This window comes from Danio rerio, chromosome 9 (assembly GCF_052040795.2).
Source record: "Danio rerio strain M-AB ecotype USA chromosome 9, GRCz13ab, whole genome shotgun sequence".
Classification (NCBI taxonomy): domain Eukaryota; kingdom Metazoa; phylum Chordata; class Actinopteri; order Cypriniformes; family Danionidae; genus Danio; species Danio rerio.
This window is the reverse complement of record NC_141029.1, coordinates 13486990-13505550: the sequence shown is the minus strand read 5'-3', so window position 1 is coordinate 13505550 and position 18561 is coordinate 13486990. Positions and strand designations below refer to the sequence as shown.

The window sequence follows — 18561 nt, the reverse complement described above, 5'->3', positions numbered from 1 at the left end:
AGAATAGAATAGAATAGAATAGATAGAATAGATTAAAGCAGATTTATAGATAGATAGATAGAATAGATAGATAGATAGATAGATAGATAGAATAGAATAGAATAGATAGATAGATAGATAGATAGATAGAATAGATAGATAGATAGATAGATAGATAGATAGATAGATTAAAGCAGTTTATATATAGATAGATAGATAGATAGATAGATAGATAGATAGATAGATAGATAGATAGATAGATAGATAGATAGATAGATAGATAGATAGATAAAAACAGTTTATAGATAGATAGATAGATAGATAGATAGATAGATAGATAGATAGATAGATAGATAGATAGATAGATAGATAGATAGATAGATAGATAGATAGATAGATAGATAGATAGATAGATAGATAGATAGATAGATTAAAGCAGTTTATATATAGATAGATAGATAGATAGATAGATAGATAGATAGATAGATAGATAGATAGATAGATAGATAGATAGATAGATAGATAGATAGATAGATAGATAGATAGATAGATAGATTAAAGCAGTTTATATATAGATAGATAGATAGATAGATAGATAGATAGATAGATAGATAGATAGATAGATAGATAGATAGATAGATAGATAGATAGATAGATAGATAGATAGATAGATAGATAGATAGATAGATAGATAAAAACAGTTTATAGATAGATAGATAGATAGATAGATAGATAGATAGATAGATAGATAGATAGATAGATAGATAGATAGATAGATAGATAGATAGATAGATAGATAGATAGATAGATAGATAGATAGATAGATAGATAGATAGATTAAAGCAGTTTATAGATAGATAGATAGATAGATAGATAGATAGATAGATAGATAGATAGATAGATAGATAGATAGATAGATAGATAGATAGATAGATAGATAGATAGATAGATAGATAAAAGCAGTTTGAAAAAGGATAGATAGATAGTTTTGAGGTCACAAAGTTAAATCTATTAAGTCAATGACAGTCTTTTGCAGTAAAAGCCTATGGGACAGTTGTTGCTAGGGTGCAGTATCTGGTAGTTAGGGTGTGGCTAGAAAGTTAAAAGCTCTTTAGTTATTGGCAGTTTGGTAGTCTGAGTTAAATGAGCTCAGCCATTAGTCTGTATGACAGTCTGATGCAGAGTTATGAGCTCACAAAGTTTGATCCCATGTTAAGTCAATGAAAGTCTTTTGAATGGAAGTCTATGGGGCAGTTTCTAGGGTCCAAAAGTGGTTGCTAGGGCGTGGCCAGAAAGTTAAAAGCTCATCAGTTATTGGCAGTTAGGTAGTCTGAGTTAAATGAGCCCAGTTAGAAGTCTGTGTGACAGTCTGATGCAGAGTTATGAGGTCACGAAGTTTGGTCCAATGTTAAGTCTATGGGATTTTTCTGACGGTCCCGGGACGTTTTTCGGAAAATCGAAAGTCGGATCAGTCAGAAAAGATATGGCATAATGAGTCAGAATAGTTTGGAGGTCTGGTGTGAGTTTGGTGGTCATAGCTCGAAAGCTCTAGGAGGAGATAGATTTTGAATTTTAGTCTCAGAAGAAGAAGAATAATATATAAAAAAAATAATAAGTTTAAATAGGATTTCAGTAGTCTGGCTTGTTTCTCAAGCCAGCCTAACTAGATTCTTAAAGTTTGAGAACAAACTTTGAGGCTGGCTTGTGAAAGCCTGACGGTAATAGTTTATTTAAACAGTTTTAAAAAGTATGAAAAGATAGATAGATAGATAGATAGATAGATAGATAGATAGATAGATAGATAGATAGATAGATAGATAGATAGATAGATAGATAGATAGATAGATAGATAGATAGATAGATGGATGTTGTTAGCATGATTCTAGCATGAATTAGCATAATGTTAGCATGATTCTAGCATGAATTAGCATGTTGTTAGCATGATTCTAGCATGAATTAGCATGTTGTTAGCATGATTCTAGCATGATTTAGCATGTTGTTAGCATGATTCTAGCATGATTTAGCATGTTGTTAGCACGATTCTAGCATGAATTAGCATGTTACTAGCATGATTCTAGCATGAATTAGCATGTTACTAGCATGATTCTAGTATGAATTAGCATGTTACTAGTACGATTCTAGCATGAATTAGCATGTTACTAGCATGATTCTAGTATGAATTAGCATGTACCTAGCATGATTTTAACATGAATTAGCATGTTACTAGCATGATTTTAGCATGAATTAGCACGATTCTAGCATGAATTAGCATGTTGTTAGCATGATTCTAGCATGAATTAGCATGTTAATAGCACGATTCTAGCATGAATTAGCATGTTACTAGCATGATTCTAGTATGAATTAGCATGTACCTAGCATGATTTTAACATGAATTAGCATGTTACTAGCATGATTTTAGCATGTTGTTAGCACGATTCTAGCATGAATTAGCATGTGACTAGCATGATTCTAGCATGAATTAGCATGTTGTTAGCATGATTCTAGCATGAATTAGCATGTTACTAGCATGATTCTAGCATAAATTAGCATGTTGTTAGCATGATTCTAACATGAATTAGCATGCTACTAGCATGATTCTAGCACGAATTAGCATGTTGTTAGCATAAGTTTAACATGAATTAGCATGTTACTAGCATGATTCTAGCCTGAATTAGCATGTTGTTAGCATGATTCTAGCATGAATTAGCATGTGACTAGCATGATTCTAGCATGAATTAGCATGTTGTTAGCATGATTCTAGTATGAATTAGCATGTGACTGGCATGATCCTAGCATGAATTAGCATGTGACTAGCATGATTCTAGCATGAATTGGCATGTAACTAGCATGATTCTAGCATGAATTAGCATGTGACTAGCATGATTCTAGCATGAATTAGCATGTAACTAGCATGATTCTAGCATGAATTAGCATGTTGTTAGCATGATGGATAGATAGATAGATAGATAGATAGATAGATAGATAGATAGATAGATAGATAGATAGATAGATAGATAGATAGATAGATAGATAGATAGATAGATAGATAGATAGATAGATAGGTAGATAGATAGATAGATAGATAGATAGATAGATAGATAGATAGATAGATAGATAGATAGATAGATAGATAGATAGATAGATAGATAGATAGATAGATAGATAGATAGATAGATAGATAGATAGATAGATAGTTAGAGATAGATAAATAGATAGAGATAGATAGATAGATAGATAGATAGATAGATAGATAGATAGATAGATAGATAGATAGATAGATAGATAGATAGATAAATAGATAGATAGATAGATAGATAGATAGATAGATAGATAGATAGATAGATAGATAGATAGATAGATAGATAGATAGATAGATAGATAGATAGATAGATAGATAGATAGAGTGCGAGCATGAGTCAAACAAGCCAACCCCCGCCTCTCTACGATGTTCTGATGCTGAGATATAGCTGCTGTTATATTGTTGCTAGGTTAGTCTGTTTTGTTGCTATGGAGTTGATTGACAGCTTAGACTGATGATGTATCAAAGCTTCTTGCCAGTATGAACAGTTAAAAACAACCCCCATGTCTCTATCACACTGCAGCATGACAATATCAGTCTGAACCTCTTTAATTGCAGTCTATGGGACAGTTGCTAGGGTGCAGTATCTGGTTGTTAGGGTGTGGCTAGTAAGTTAAAAGGCCATCAGTGATTGGCTGCTGGCTAGACTGAGTTAAATGAGCTCAGCCATTAGTCTGTAGGACAGTCTGATGCAGAGTTATGAGCTCACAAAGTTTGATCCCATGTAAAGTCAATGAGAGTATTTTGCAATGGAAGTCTATGGGACGGTTTCTAGGGTTCAAAAGTGGTTGCTAGGGCGTGGCCAGAAAGTTTAAAGGTGATCAGTCATTGGCAGTTTGATAGTCTGAGTTAAATGAGCCCAGTTAGAAGTCTGTGTGACATTCTGATGCGGAGTTATGAGGTCACAAAGTTTGATCCAATGTTACGTCTATGGGATTTTTCCGACGGTCCCGGGACGTTTTTCGGAAAACCGAAAGTCGGATCAGTCGGAAAGGATATAGCAACTCGAGTCAGAATAGTTCGAAGGTCTGACCCGAGTTTGATGGTCATAGCTTGAAAGGTCTAGGTGGAGATAGAGTTTAATTTTTAGTCTCAGAAGAAGAATAATAATATTAATAAAAATAATAATAAGTTTAATAGGATAACAGTAGTCTGGCTTGCTACACAAGCCAGCCTAATAATATTAAGTTTAATAGGATAACAGTAGTCTGGCTTGCTACACAAGCCAGCCTAATAATAATAAGTTTAATAGGATAACAGTAGTCTGGCTTGCTACACAAGCCAGCCTAATTAAAATCTAAGAGTAGTCAATTTTAGCTAACCTAATGCAAAAACATCCACATATTTGTTTCTGTGAGAATAAATCAGATTATCTGTCCTCACTTGTCAGTAGCAGTCTTCAGAGAGTGACACTGGCGTCTGAGCGTGACCACGCGTCCCCACAACGTCATCAACCTGCTGTGCTCCTTCCCTATGTAGCCTGTCAAAACCTGTATTCAAAATAAAATTAATAATTTCAGAAATAAAGCACTGCTACAATATTATATAAACCAGTAAGTGCTTCTGCTTTGAAGGCTACAGACACATGAGAAACATGTGACATAGACTGACACATACAAAAACAATCATCCATCTGCGTCTGTCAGTGGAAGCACAAGAAAGCAACATCTAGCAGCTATATTTACAAAACCTGAGCAGGATAATTCAGTGGCACTCATACATTTTTACACCTACAAATGTGTGAGAAAATGCTGAATGTATCCAAGCCTTCACCAAACCTTTGAATAACACCTAACGACGCATAAGAACAGCATTGTTAGTCAAATGAGATGCATTGCTAAACATGTTTGTGAAAAATGACTGAACGCAAACTTTATTTTAAAAGTCCACAAACAAAATCTCCAATTATTTGAGGGAAGAAAACAAAATAAATATATTTATTAACCGTGTGAAACACACAGAAATGTATTTTTACACCTATCCACTAATGGAAGATCCTCACACTGAACTTTGTGTTGTACGGCACAGTTGCCTGGTGACAATATAATACCACACGTTCCCTAATGCTCTGATACAAATCAACTGAGAAAAATGTAGCCATCACTAAGCAACTACCGAATGCTCGTGAACCTGCTTGTAAGGTCATACATGCACTGCAAATTTGACAACCGCATTTAAAGCGGCACATTGGAATTATAGTAATTATGCCATTTCAGTGCGATTCTGCTGCTTTTACATGCCTGGAACCTAAAATAATCTGTTTCTATGGTACCTGTAATGCCAAAATATCGACTGAATATCGACTGTAATATGGGTAAAAATCATATTAGTATTTTTGGTTGAATTTCGATAAGCAGTATAAAGCTTTGTATTTTCAATGTTTCTGTATTTGTTTATATATATATATATATATATATATATATATATATATATATATATATATATATATATATATATATATATATATATATATATATTACGGTATTGCTATTAACATGTATGCATATAATAAGGCACAGTATGTGTCAAAAGCATCAGTGCAATATCAGACAGCACTTGTGAGAACAGCACAGTCATGCAGTCATATCGTTAACAGATTCATTCAAGCAGTGCGTGCAGGGCCGGTGAGCACTCCGTGGTCACTCAGTTATGTTATAAAAATGTATTTTCTTGTGATAACGGGATTTCGTTGAGACATATTTTTCTCACGCTTGCATACTTGTATTAATTTTTTTTTGCTTGCTAGTTTGATTAGTGTTGATTTCAAATACAATAAATATGTTTGTATAAAACTTGTAGTAACGGTGCTCATAATTGGTGGGTGCGCCTAAATTTTGGCTGATGCGCCTACATTTTTAAAGTTAGAAGCACCGGTGCTACCAAGCAAACAGGTTAATTTCGGGCCCTGATATACACACACACACACAATCACATGGCAGCAACTTAATGTATTTAGGCATGTTGACATGGTCAAGACGATCTGCTGCAGTTCAAACAGAGCATCCGAATGGGGAAAAAAAGGTGATTTAAGTGACGGGCTGGTCTGAGTATTTCAGAAACTGCTGATCTACTGGGATTTCCACGCAATACAATCTTTAGGGTTTACAGCTAAAGTCTGCGGGCTCAAACGCCTAGTTGATGCCAAAGGTCAGAGGAGAATAGCCAGACTGTTTCCAGCTGACAAAGGCAACACTGAACGCACAACACGTCAAACCTTGAGGCAGATGGGCTACAGCAGCAGAAGACCACAACAGGTGCCACTCCTGTCAGCTAAGACCAGGAAACTGAGGCTACAGTTTGTACACACTCACCAAAATTAAACAACAGAAGATTGGAAAAACATTGTCTGGTTTGATGAGTCTCAATTTCTGCTTCGACATTCGGATGGTAGGGTCAGAATTCGGCGTCAACAACATAAAAGCATGGACCCATCCTGAGCATTATATCAAGGCCAAAGCCTACCTGAGTATTGTTGCTGACCATCTCTTTATGACCACAGTGTACTCATCATCTGATGGCTACTTTCAGCAGGATAATGCGCCATGCCAAAAGCGCGACTCATCTCAGACAGGTTTCTTGAACATAACATTGAGTTCACTGTACTCAAATGGCCTCCACAGTCACCAGATCTCAATCTAATAGAACACCTTTGGGACATGGTGGAACATGAGATTCACATCATGGATGTGCAGCTGACAAATCTGGAGCTACTGCATGAAGAATCATGGCAATATGGACCAAAATCTCTGAGGAATATTTCTAGAAACTTATTAAATTTATGCCATGAAGTATTAAGGCAGTTCTGAAGGCAAAAGGGGGTCCAACCCACGACTAGTCAGGTGTACTTAATAAAGTGGCCAGTGAATGTATAAATGAGTACATGTGTAGCCTTTGATACATAGGAATCAAGCTCAAAACAACCAAACAACAAATACATGTCAATCCCATCCTTACCTCTTTCTCTTTCTGCCAATCGATTTCCTTCTGCACCACCTCCTCCACAGCTTTGGACCAATCAGCTGTCAGCTTTCGCAGGTCGTCCCTCAAGGCTTCATTAGCTTCAGTTGATTGACTCAGCTGACTCCGCAGGAGAGCGCTGACCTCCGACAGCCCCAAACTCCTGCTCCAGTCAACAAACAACACAATCATGGCATTGCAATTGCTAAGCAGTGTTGGAAAAGTCACATAAAAAATCATTAATTCTTAAACTGTTTTAAATGACTTTTCTGATTACTGTATAATTAAAATGTATTTACTCATTAAGTAATTGAAATACTTGACTCTAAATACTGCTCAATATCTTTAAAATTTCAATGTATTTTGCAGTACGCAGGTTAATGATGAAATTAACCTGCGAAAATTACATATGATATGCATCAAAGAAAAGAGAAGTGTTTCAAATATGATACCATATTTCAAGCATACCATATATTGACATTCATTTCCTAGCCAATTCATTGTTTCTTGAGCACATGCAATAGTAAGACAAATCTAATCAGTTTTAGTATTTTAAAAATATTTTGTATTACCAAATATCTAAATATTCTTCTTCTCAGAATATATTTTTATACAAAACTGTTAAAGGCACAGTGTATATATATATATATATATATATATATATATATATATATATATATATATATATATATATATATATATATATATATATATATATATATATATGTTTCGCCATTATAGGGCATGTATTCACAACAAAGAAGGTGGAGTTGTCGTCTTCATAACATCCTATGGGACTGAAATCATGTTTATGGAAAATCTTAAAATCATGGTTGTATGAAACAGAGTAAGGGGCAGCTCACAGAGAACATGCCTTTTCTTATGATTATGCTACTTCACTACAGTTTTTTTGTAGTGTCTGGTTGATTTAATGACATTAATTGTAAATTGTATGTATATATATATATATATATATATATATATATATATATATATATATATATATATATATATTCACTTATATATTTGGATGCTCCTATGTTTACATAAACAGCTATTAGCAATGAGAAGATGCATAAGAGATGAGAAAGGCATCTCTGACAGACAATTTGAAGAGGTCAAAGATGGCGTACTGAAGTGAGTCAGTCATCTGCTGGCATTAAAAGAGGATACGGTCCAGATGAAAGTTCTAACCAATTGTTCAACAATCGCAACCACTTATTCTACAATTGCAACCTGGAAGAGGCATGGGAACGTTATCTCCAAAAGTAGATATCCTTTGCCAGCTAAAAATATCACTTTGGAGAACAACCCTGATGAACTGCCTAAATGTTGATTCATATATTTAGAAATATACTACAAGCTATCTTGATCGAGACATACCCAAGTATATCAGCAGTAACTTATGCAACTTATAACATTAAAGCCATACCTGTATTCAAAGGTTTGAATACTGTATAAAAGGATGGCACCATACAAACCAGAAGCACGCTTAACAGGGCCGGAGTGGGACTCCTTTTTAGCCCTGGAGTTTTAAGCCTTAGACCAGCCCACCTCAGTTCACAACTGAATATATTAAAATAACGTAATTTCCAATTCAATTTCTAATAACACTATCACTGCTATTTTAAGGAAACAGCTGCTTTACAACTTCAGAACAAATGTTTTTCATAAATATGAGAACATTAAAGGGTAGCTAAATCTCCAACACTATTCTTTAAAACATCACAATGTCCTGCAATATCTGAATGTATATTCTATGCAAAATTCTTTATAGATATCCAGTCCTTTGTAACGGTGGTCACACAAAAAATAAAAATAAAATATGTACACCTACATAAGAATCCCAAACAGTAGTATAAGTCTTTAAAATACTATATGTCTTAAAAAAATCTAAAACTGAAAAAAAAAAAATAATTATTATTTAGGTGATGTTCGAACGCAACGTGCCGACCACTGGACTACAATGGCGATGTTATGTTGGCGCGTGTGGAATAAAAAATAAGCATTGTACTGTTACTTGCAAGACTTTGGCTCTTTGCCTAAACTTTTTCTTCCCTTTTTAGATTTCTGATCAAGTTATGTCAGATTTATTAATGTAGTGAATCTGATTTTCTGTAAGTAGGTGTAATATTCATTAATATTAATTATTCGAATTCTTATATTCACTAAGGTGCTGCTGTCATCATTAACCTGCGGACTGCATTTTGCTGATGGGTCTGCGAGAAAATAAATAAAAAGAACAGAGCTGTGGCAAAATAATAAATGAAAAAGAGTGAGGCTAAATAAATAAAATAAATAGATGAAAAAAGTGCGACTGCTGAGAGTGCAAGCAGCTAGGGACACCTGCCCTCACAGCCAAAAAACAAACTGGCCCACCGGGGACTTCTGTATACTGTAAGTCTTAAGCCCTTTATTCTCAGCAGAGAATAAAGTAAAGGATTTTTTGTTTTGTTCTTGCATTTGTTTTATTCTTTTTTTTCACTGGATTTATTTTATTAATAAAAGTGTATTCTTATTCATTTTCTTCCTGGAGTGGACATTGGCTTCATTTGCAGAACCCATCAAGATACCTTGTGGTAAAGTATGAGTCTAATTATTCCTTGAAAAACATTACAAAAGATGGTCTTAAACAAAACAATAGCTAAGAAATCTAGTGAAGAGAGAATCCTGTTTTGTTAATTAATTAGGATATTAAATGAAGGCATCCAGCACATTTTCCATGTAAACATGCACTTAATAGATGTGTGTGACCATTATAATCACCTCTTTTGAAGCTAAACTTAAACTTTTACATGCAGCTCATCACTGTCAATCCCACAGCAGCAGACCAATAAGAAGTGGTTAGAGGCGGGGCAACCATTGCAAGTTTCTGTTTACAGGCACTTAGTGGCTGTGTCTGAATACCCTCACACTCTGTGCTGCGCTTTTTTAAAGACAACAATTCCTTCTACTAAAGACTTTTGGCTTCTGAAAAAGTCTCATGTTTTTAGAAGCAAAAGGTTTGGTCTGAATAAGTCCTAAATCTAAAACCTTTTAAAGCAAAAAGAGACTGCTTATGCAATTGCTGATGAGAGACAAATATTTTATCAGTGATGAAAGATAATTTAAAGAGCCCATATTATACATGAAATAGGGTCATATCTTGGTTGTAAGGGTCTCCAACAACAGTCTAATATGCATGCAAGGTCAAAAAACACTTTCATGGTCTTTCACATTCCAGCGACTCCCGTATGAATCGTCCAGTGATTCATTTGTTCCCAAACCCCTCCTTAGCGTGAAGCTAATCTGCGCTGATTGGACCAATGACAGTCTGTTGCGATTGGTCGACTGTCTTCAATCAGAGTGAAATGCCCAATAGCTAATCAGCAATATAAAAGTAAATCACAGTTCATACACGCTCAATAGTGTAGGCGTGGAGTTTAGCTGCCAGTGGGTCGATGTAAATACAGTCGATGGACTTGAAAATACAGACGACTATTTTATTGAGCAAAAACTCCAAAAACTGTCTAGAAGATCTCCTAGCTTGTCTCACTCTGCTCTTTTCACAGACACACACACATATTGCCCTCGTCTTGGTGCGCGCGCATACACACACCTCCAGATGACAACGCGCGCGCGCGCACACACACACAAACACACACACATACCTCCGGACGACAGCGCACGCACACACACACGCACGCACACACTACCCTCATCCACAGAGCTCCGTAAACAAAGCAGCACGCGTCGCGTTTTTAACGTGACTTTGCACGCGATAAGAGAATATAGCCAGTTAACCTCATACAGTACACGCGGTTACAATTAACAAATCACAACTAAATACATTTGCAAGCTAGAGTCAACGAGGCAACAACTTTAATCGCACGTACTTATACTTGAGAAATGGAGGAAGAAACCCATCCTGACGTCCATCAGTAAGTTACTCTTTACTGATCCTTTAACAAACGCCGATAAAGTATTCTTTGTAGCATGTAGTTTGCAGAAGTTTCCAGTTGTTTCCAACTGCTTGGTTTTAATGCTGAGGTTTCATCTTTGGGTAGAGACTCAATAATATCCATCTGCAGTGTGACTTCAATCGACCGGCATGTTTGTGTGTGTGTGTTTGTGGGTGTGTGTGTGTATGCCGCAGGTTTAAAATCTCCCGGGTTTGCGCGTACACGTGAATAACTTGGCTTCGTTCGTACGTCATGGCGAAACACCTAATGACTCAATATCAAGGCGACTCGTTTGAAGCACTATGAGTCGACTCTTTTTTAGATGAATCAACCGTTTTAAACACTGTACTCTTACAGATTTAAGCCTTAGCTGGATACTTCACTTCACTTAGAGCTGTGTTACACACTACATGGAGGGGAATTTTCAAAAACCCATAATATGGGCTCTTTCATGAAAAAAAAAACGTAAGCAAACGTAATGAAATAACAGAAGAAATGAAAAGTAATCCCTTACTTTACTATTTCAATGGAAAAGTAGTTTAGTTACAGTGACTACTGCAGTTACTTAGTAAACGACTACACCCAAAACTGCACTGAAGTCATAACATCTATATTACACACCTCTGCTGTTCTTCCTCCAGCCTGATGAGGGTGCTCTCCAGTGTGTCACTGCGTTCATCTCGCAGTATCCTCTGTAAAATGAACGCTGTTAATGTGGCGCTCACAGCTCTCCATGTAAATAATGAGGCTTGTAGTTTTGTCTCACCTCTCGGATCCTCAGTTCTCGTTCTTCACCGACAGCCTGCTGCTCCAGAGCTTGACAGCGAGCCCTGTAATCCAACACCTTATACATACACATTAATTACCAGTGAGGGACTGTTTGTTAATACCTGAGATGTGATTGGTCCTCTTAAATGGATAAGCTAATTAAGTATTGACATGCAATTTTTTTATGTCGTTGTTGGTTGTAGTGACTGGTCTAGATGGCATAACTACCATTCAAACATCTGGTCACAAATTCATCAGCAAATTAAAAAAAAAATTTTATTCAAGCATATATATTAGAATATAGATTAGAACTAATATATTATATTAGAATATTTACATATACACATACAGTGGTGAATCTTCCACCACTAGAACGGGGAAATTTAAAAAAAAGAGGGGGAAAAAGAAAGAAAAAAAACATTTTCTTAAAATTTTATGGTTTGTTTGTTTTTTATTTAAATGTATTTTCTTTCTTTTTCTATAGATCATAGGTCTCAAACTCAATTCCTGGAGGGCCGCAGCTCTGCACAGTTTTTCTCCAACCCTGATTAAACACAGCTGATTCAACTAATGAAGGTGTTCATGACTCTTTTAAACATCTTTAATATTTGGATCAGCTGTGTTTGATTAGGGTTGGAGCAAAACTATGCAGAGCTGCGGCCATCCAGGAATTGAGTTTGAGACCTATGCTATAGATGTTAGGTGACTAAAACAATTTTAGTAAATATATCTGTTTAATAAATCAAATGCACCAAAATATATCACTTGTTTACTAGGGAATGTATAAAAAAATTATCAAATGCTGAGCACTGTTTATATATATATATATATATATATATATATATATATATATATATATATATATATATATATATATATATATACACACACACACAGTATCATACACAGTATATTTGTGTACGTATATATACACACACACACACACACACTATCGGTCAAAAGTTTGGGGTCAGTAGAATTTTTAAATGTTTTAAAATAAGCTCATCATGCTCACCAAGGCTGCATTTATTTAATCAAAAAAATTCAATCAAAAATTCAAATTATGAAATGTTATTGCACTATAAAATAACTGTTCAAAAGTAGTTTAGAATTTAATTCAATAATTTATTCTAGTGATTTAAAAGATCAATTTTCAGCTTCATTACTCAAGTCTTCAAAGTCACTTGATCCGTCAGAAATCACTCTAATATTAATTACTGTTGTTGTTATTATTATTATTATTATTATTAATAATGATAATAATAATATTACTAATGGTAATATTAATAAAAACAATAATGATTAGAGTTATAATTTCAAACTATATACAATAGAAAAGCAGTTATTTAAAATTTTAATAAATATTTTTTTTAATTATTTTTAATAGATGCTGCCTTGATGAACAGAATCATTTTCTTCAAAAAAAAAAAAAAAGAAAAAAAATGAATTCAAACATTTGACCGGTAGTGTGTATATATAAAAGAATGTTTTGCAGGGGTATTGCTTTCTGCAAGAAACTTTGAAAAGAGATAAATATCAACAAAAAAAGTTTTTAAAAGATCATAATTCTCCTGCAGCTCATATTCTTTCCATAACAAAAGTTTTGCAAGTGAATGGCAAATTCCTTGGGAGAAAGCCTGTGCCTTTAAATATTGATTTTTATTCAGTTTGATTATAAATCACAAAGTCCTTTTAGAGCGTCCATACAAATGGGCTTTATTGGTGGTAGAAATAGGATTGCATGATTGTGTTTGTGTGGTTTCACACCTTGTGCTGAAGTTTATGGATGAGCAGAGCCTGTCTGGCTTCTCTTTCTCTGCCCTCTCTGAGCTTCTTCCTCCATTCTCTCTGCTCTTCATCCAGACGCACTGATGATGACAGAGAAGGGTCCAGCGTCTGAGACAGCTGAGCAGCACAAACACACACAGAGAACATCATTTTAGCATGTGTACTCTCTGTTGCTGATGGATCACACAAGTTATTGATGGACAACCGACTCCTCTTACCCTGTCAGTCAACGCTTGAGCTCGAGAATCAAGCTCCTCCCTCTCCGCTCTACTCTCAGCCAATTCATCCTGCAGACGTGAAAGCTCCGCCCTCAGCTCTGCCCTCTCCTCCTGCCAGCCAATCAACAGTTCTGATTCCATATTCAGCCATCAGCTGCAAAAATAATAATAATAAATAATAAAATATAATGTGACGCACTGATTGCTTGAATTCTATTCTAGAAACTAGTATAACTTCTTACAATACACGTACTGCAATAAACAGCAGTTTATAGGCCCGTTTCCTTTAAGTAAAGAGTTAATGAATTTTTAGATGTGCATTTTAACTTCTTATGCATCAAATATGTGCTCCAAACTTTCTTGATTGTGACATGTTGAATTATTCTTCCATCATTTGCAACATTTCCAAATTGCTTTGTCACTTTCTGTAAAGTTGCTTCTGGCCATGACATGTTCACATCAAATGGTTATAAGAGGCGTGTTTAAGGGATTATATGCAACATCATTAATTTATTCTCTTCGGTAAGGAAAAAACTTCACTCAAGTATCATACTTAGAGAGGAAATGTGCTTTATGCATTATTAAGCTTTAGAATCGGTACTCTGTATCAGCTGATCACCATAACAAGGAATCGGTACTTGAGATTGGCTGCAAAAATCCTGATTAGAGCATCTCTGCTGACAACATTAAAGGGATAGTTCACCCAAAAATGACAATTCTGCCATCCGTTACTTACCCTCCATTTCTTTCAAATATATTTGAGTTTCTTTCTTTTGTTGAAAATAAAAGAATTAAATAATATAGGGCATCACGGTGGCGCAGTGGGTAACACAATCGCCTCATAGCAAGAAGGTCGCTGGTTTGAGCCCTGGGTTGGAGTTGGCATGTTCTCCTTGTTTTTGCGTGGGTTACCTCCAGGTGCTCCGGTTTCACCCATAGTCCAAAGACATGCAGTACAGGTGAACTGAATAAGCCAATTTATCCGTAGTGTATGTGTGTGAAAGATTAAGCATGGGTGTTTCCCAGTGTTGGGTTGCAGCTGGAAGGGCATCCGCTGCGTAAAACATGTGTGGGATAAGTTGGCGGCTCATTCTGCTGGTAGCGACCCCTGATTAATAAAGGGACTAAGCCGAAAAGAAAATGAATGAATGAATAAAAGAACATATTTTGAAGAATGCTGGAAACCTCCACTGACCTCAACGGCACTTGTTTTTCCTACTTTCAGCTTTCTTCAACAAAACAAAGAAATGGATAAAGGTTTGAAACCACTTGAGTGTCTAAATATTGGATAAATGTACAGTTCTGGGTAAACTGTCACTTTAAGGCAAGAATGTAGGTGAAGAGGGTAAAAAAATCAATAACTAATAGTTATCACTATGTTTTACAGTTGATTGAATATATTAGGTTTCAAAGCATTTTTATCACAAGTTTTCTACAAATTTTAAATACATTTTGCACACAAATCTGAACACTGAATGAATGCATTCAATTTGAAAATTCTTGTTTTATACATTTAATTTGACATGAAGTAAATGTTTTTTTTTTTACAGAAGGGGATTTGTAAACTTATGTTTTTCACGCCATAATTCGGAATTTTAATTAAAGGTGCATTTTGGAAGTTTTCTTCACATAACACTGGGGAAAACACTTTTCAAACAGATCACATTTTGAATTTGATCTGGTAAATCATGAAAAGATTTTTGTTAGCAGTTTCTTGCCTTAATGCAACAATTTTTTTTGTATCTAATGTCTACTATGAAGTACTGGCAAACCTTTCTAGCAGAAAGTGATCATAGACAACACATTGTATTAAAGTTTATATGCAGCTTAAATACGATGATAAATAGCGCACTGTGATTTGATAGCTCTATTAAGCCAGACTTTCCTTCGGTCATTCAGTCATTACATTACGTTACAGTACGGGAGAATTTCAGTATGACTACATCTAATTCAGATATCAATGTCTGATCCAGATAATAACATTTCACGCGTAACTCTGATCGCTTGTTAAAGTGCAAATATAATGTAGTAGCTTACTTGTGAGAATGCCGATTACTTCTTTGTGGCCATTTACATACTTCTGTATACCACGCAAAGACTCAAATATAAGTGTGTTTTCATGATGTTTTTCTGCTCTCCTGGAGCATCCGGATTTGAAACTGTATAGTCGAGTGTTTTGAATGAGCAGCAGCCCGCGTGCGCCAATGCGAGCAGTCTGAACAGCGCCACCACGCGACTGGGAGACACTCGCTTAACACTGTGCTGTAGATATTTACTGGACCAGCAGGAGTCACTAAACTCTCACATCAATATTAAGCATTATTTATTTGTGACAGTGTACAACAATAATTCATATTTTACATTGCTGTGAGGGTTAAGGTATGGGTAAACGTTAATAAAATGCAAATAATAGGTAATTTAATAAATAACACGGTTTGGACGGAAGATTCTCTTTCTGTGTATTTTTAAATGCTAGCATGTGCAATTTCATTTTACAACATAAGTATTTCACTTATCTTGTTATGGCTTAACAAGAATGATTTAATAAGAGAAAAGAAATAGAAAAAAAACAAAAGGCAGGATAGAGGGTCTAATCATTGATTTCCACACAAATATATCCCACATAGTCTAATTTTAAAAACATTTCTATAAGTTATTGTGTATGCTACTTTGAACATAGAAAAAATACATATAAACATTTTAGAAAAATTTTATAAGCTTTTAAGTGGTGTTAGTAGGGCCAGAAGGGGGTGCTCAACCTGCGGTCTGTGTGGGTCCTGATGCTCCATTGTAGTGAAGGGAACTCTATACTGCTCAGTGAGCGCCATCTTTCGGATGAGAGATTAAACAGAGGTCCTGACTCTCTGTGATCATTAAAAATCCTAGGAAGTCCTTCGAAAAACAGTCGGGGTTTCACTTGGCATCCTGGCCAAAATTTGCCCACTGGCCTCTGTTCATCATGGCCTCCCAACTCTCCCCATATCATAATTGGCTTCATCACTCTTGCTGCGTCCCAGATGGCACACTATACACTATGCACTCATGCACTATGTACTTATACACTTACGCACTCAACAGGATAGTACATGTATGTATTGTCGTCCCAAATGGCACACTAATGTTTTTTTACTAAGCGGAAATTCAAACCGTTTCCCTATTGACGTTTGACAGTTGCCAAATAAGTGAAATAAACGACCGAATTATCAAATAATACCTGCCGTGAGTATTGCCGCATTCACTATCAGGAGGTGCTATAATCACTCTCGTAGGAGAATTTTGCTTTCACCATCCAAAATAAATAAAGTTATCCAACATGTGCGTCCGATAGCTCCGCCTACGTAAGCAAACCTGCGGTCATTGAGTGCTTGAAGTGTCCATCATACACACTTCATTTTACAGGCTGAATGAGTGCATCATCCGGGTAATTAAAGTACACTTATTATTTTCAGAGTTTTCAGTGTGAACGCACTACTTACACTATTTATACTACAAAATGGCGTAGAATAGTGCATGAGTATGCGATTTGGGACGCAGCTTCTGTCTCCTCTCCACCTATCAGCTGGTGTGTGGTGTGCAGTCCGGCACAAAATGGCTGCCGTCGCGTCATCCAGGTGAATGCTGCACATTGGTGGTGGATACCAGCTTGGAGTGGATTGGGTGGTATGGCATCAGCGGGATTACTTACTTCAGTCAAGCAGATGGCAGTAATGCACACAGTTTGCAAGCTAATAAAACACATAAGAAGAAGATTCTACGTAAAAACAAATGACCTGAGCTTACTTGTACTCCCAACACTGCCAGAAGGTCAAAACTGTAATATTTTTGTAGTTACTAACAGTTTGTTTGATGGTGTCAATATATACATTTATATATTTATGTTTGTTTTTATTTCTGATTATGCTTTAATCCAGGACAACAAATCACTTTATCATTGTTTATTCATTGTTCACACCAAATAAATGTATTCTGGAAATTATGACAGTTCTGAATGAAACAGAAAAAAAAAAAAAAAAAAACATGTATTAAAAAAGGAGACACTTGAATATTATTCGAATAAATATTGCACACAATTACTATTTTACTTTATTTTGATCTATTAATTTCAGCCTTTAACACTTTAAATTTAGATATTCACCATATGCTTCAGAAAAAATCAAACACTCCCTTGAGTGGATACAAATTTTCTGAAAATGTAACTACATTGAGACCACTAAAATGCATATTATTTAGAATGAATGTAATCCAGACATGAGATCACACCATTCACCATTTACAAATCCACTCCTGTGGCTTCATGGGATTTAAAAGTGGCTTACACAAATCAGAATCTCAAGACCATCTATAGTCTTTTATGAGTACTGTGGCATCAGTAATACTTCTTTTATTGTTTTTATTGTCACATATTGGTTAGAGTACAAGATTCAATCATAAATGTCTAACAAGCCTCTGCCAAACTTAAGTCTAGTCAGTAAGGGTTTTGCTAAATCTTAATAATTAAAAATAGGCGAGAGTACTATCTAATCTAAGCTGATTAGCATAGACTACCTGAATTAAGAGTAGACAAGATGAAGGGTTGCAGCACATTTCAGGTTATCAGTTCACTATACTGTACTGGATTAGATTTATTTCAAAGATTTAAAGAGAGAAATAGGTGATTTTTTTGGCAATCACTCTTTTGATGCTTTTATTTTTGATTCAAATTTATTTTTGGATGGCATGCTGATTCTATGGTCCTGTTATCTTTTTCTGGCATATCTGTCTCTCTACCTCTCCTTCAACTTTCTGAGGAGTTTATTAACCCTGGACAGTGAAAAGCCAAAGGTGACTGCAA

The 18561-nt window shown here is 35.4% G+C and overlaps 2 protein-coding genes across 2 annotated transcripts in view; one reads left to right on the top strand and one right to left on the bottom strand.

Moving 5' to 3' along the window:
* Nucleotides 1-15908, bottom strand: part of si:dkey-230p4.1 — a 64288-nt gene extending 48380 nt beyond the window's left edge. The window contains exons 1-7 of the mRNA XM_087267539.1: nucleotides 15768-15908; nucleotides 13731-13884; nucleotides 13492-13629; nucleotides 11723-11800; nucleotides 11578-11648; nucleotides 7013-7178; nucleotides 4442-4548 (exon numbers count right to left, since the gene is read on the bottom strand). Of these exons, the coding sequence (XP_087123665.1) occupies nucleotides 4442-4548; nucleotides 7013-7178; nucleotides 11578-11648; nucleotides 11723-11800; nucleotides 13492-13629; nucleotides 13731-13871 (701 nt within the window). The 5' untranslated portion in view covers nucleotides 13872-13884; nucleotides 15768-15908. The remainder of the gene's footprint in view (nucleotides 1-4441; nucleotides 4549-7012; nucleotides 7179-11577; nucleotides 11649-11722; nucleotides 11801-13491; nucleotides 13630-13730; nucleotides 13885-15767) is intronic.
* LOC141376079 (uncharacterized) overlaps nucleotides 1-18561 on the top strand; it is a 996984-nt gene that overhangs the window by 420054 nt on the left and 558369 nt on the right. The window lies entirely within an intron of this gene.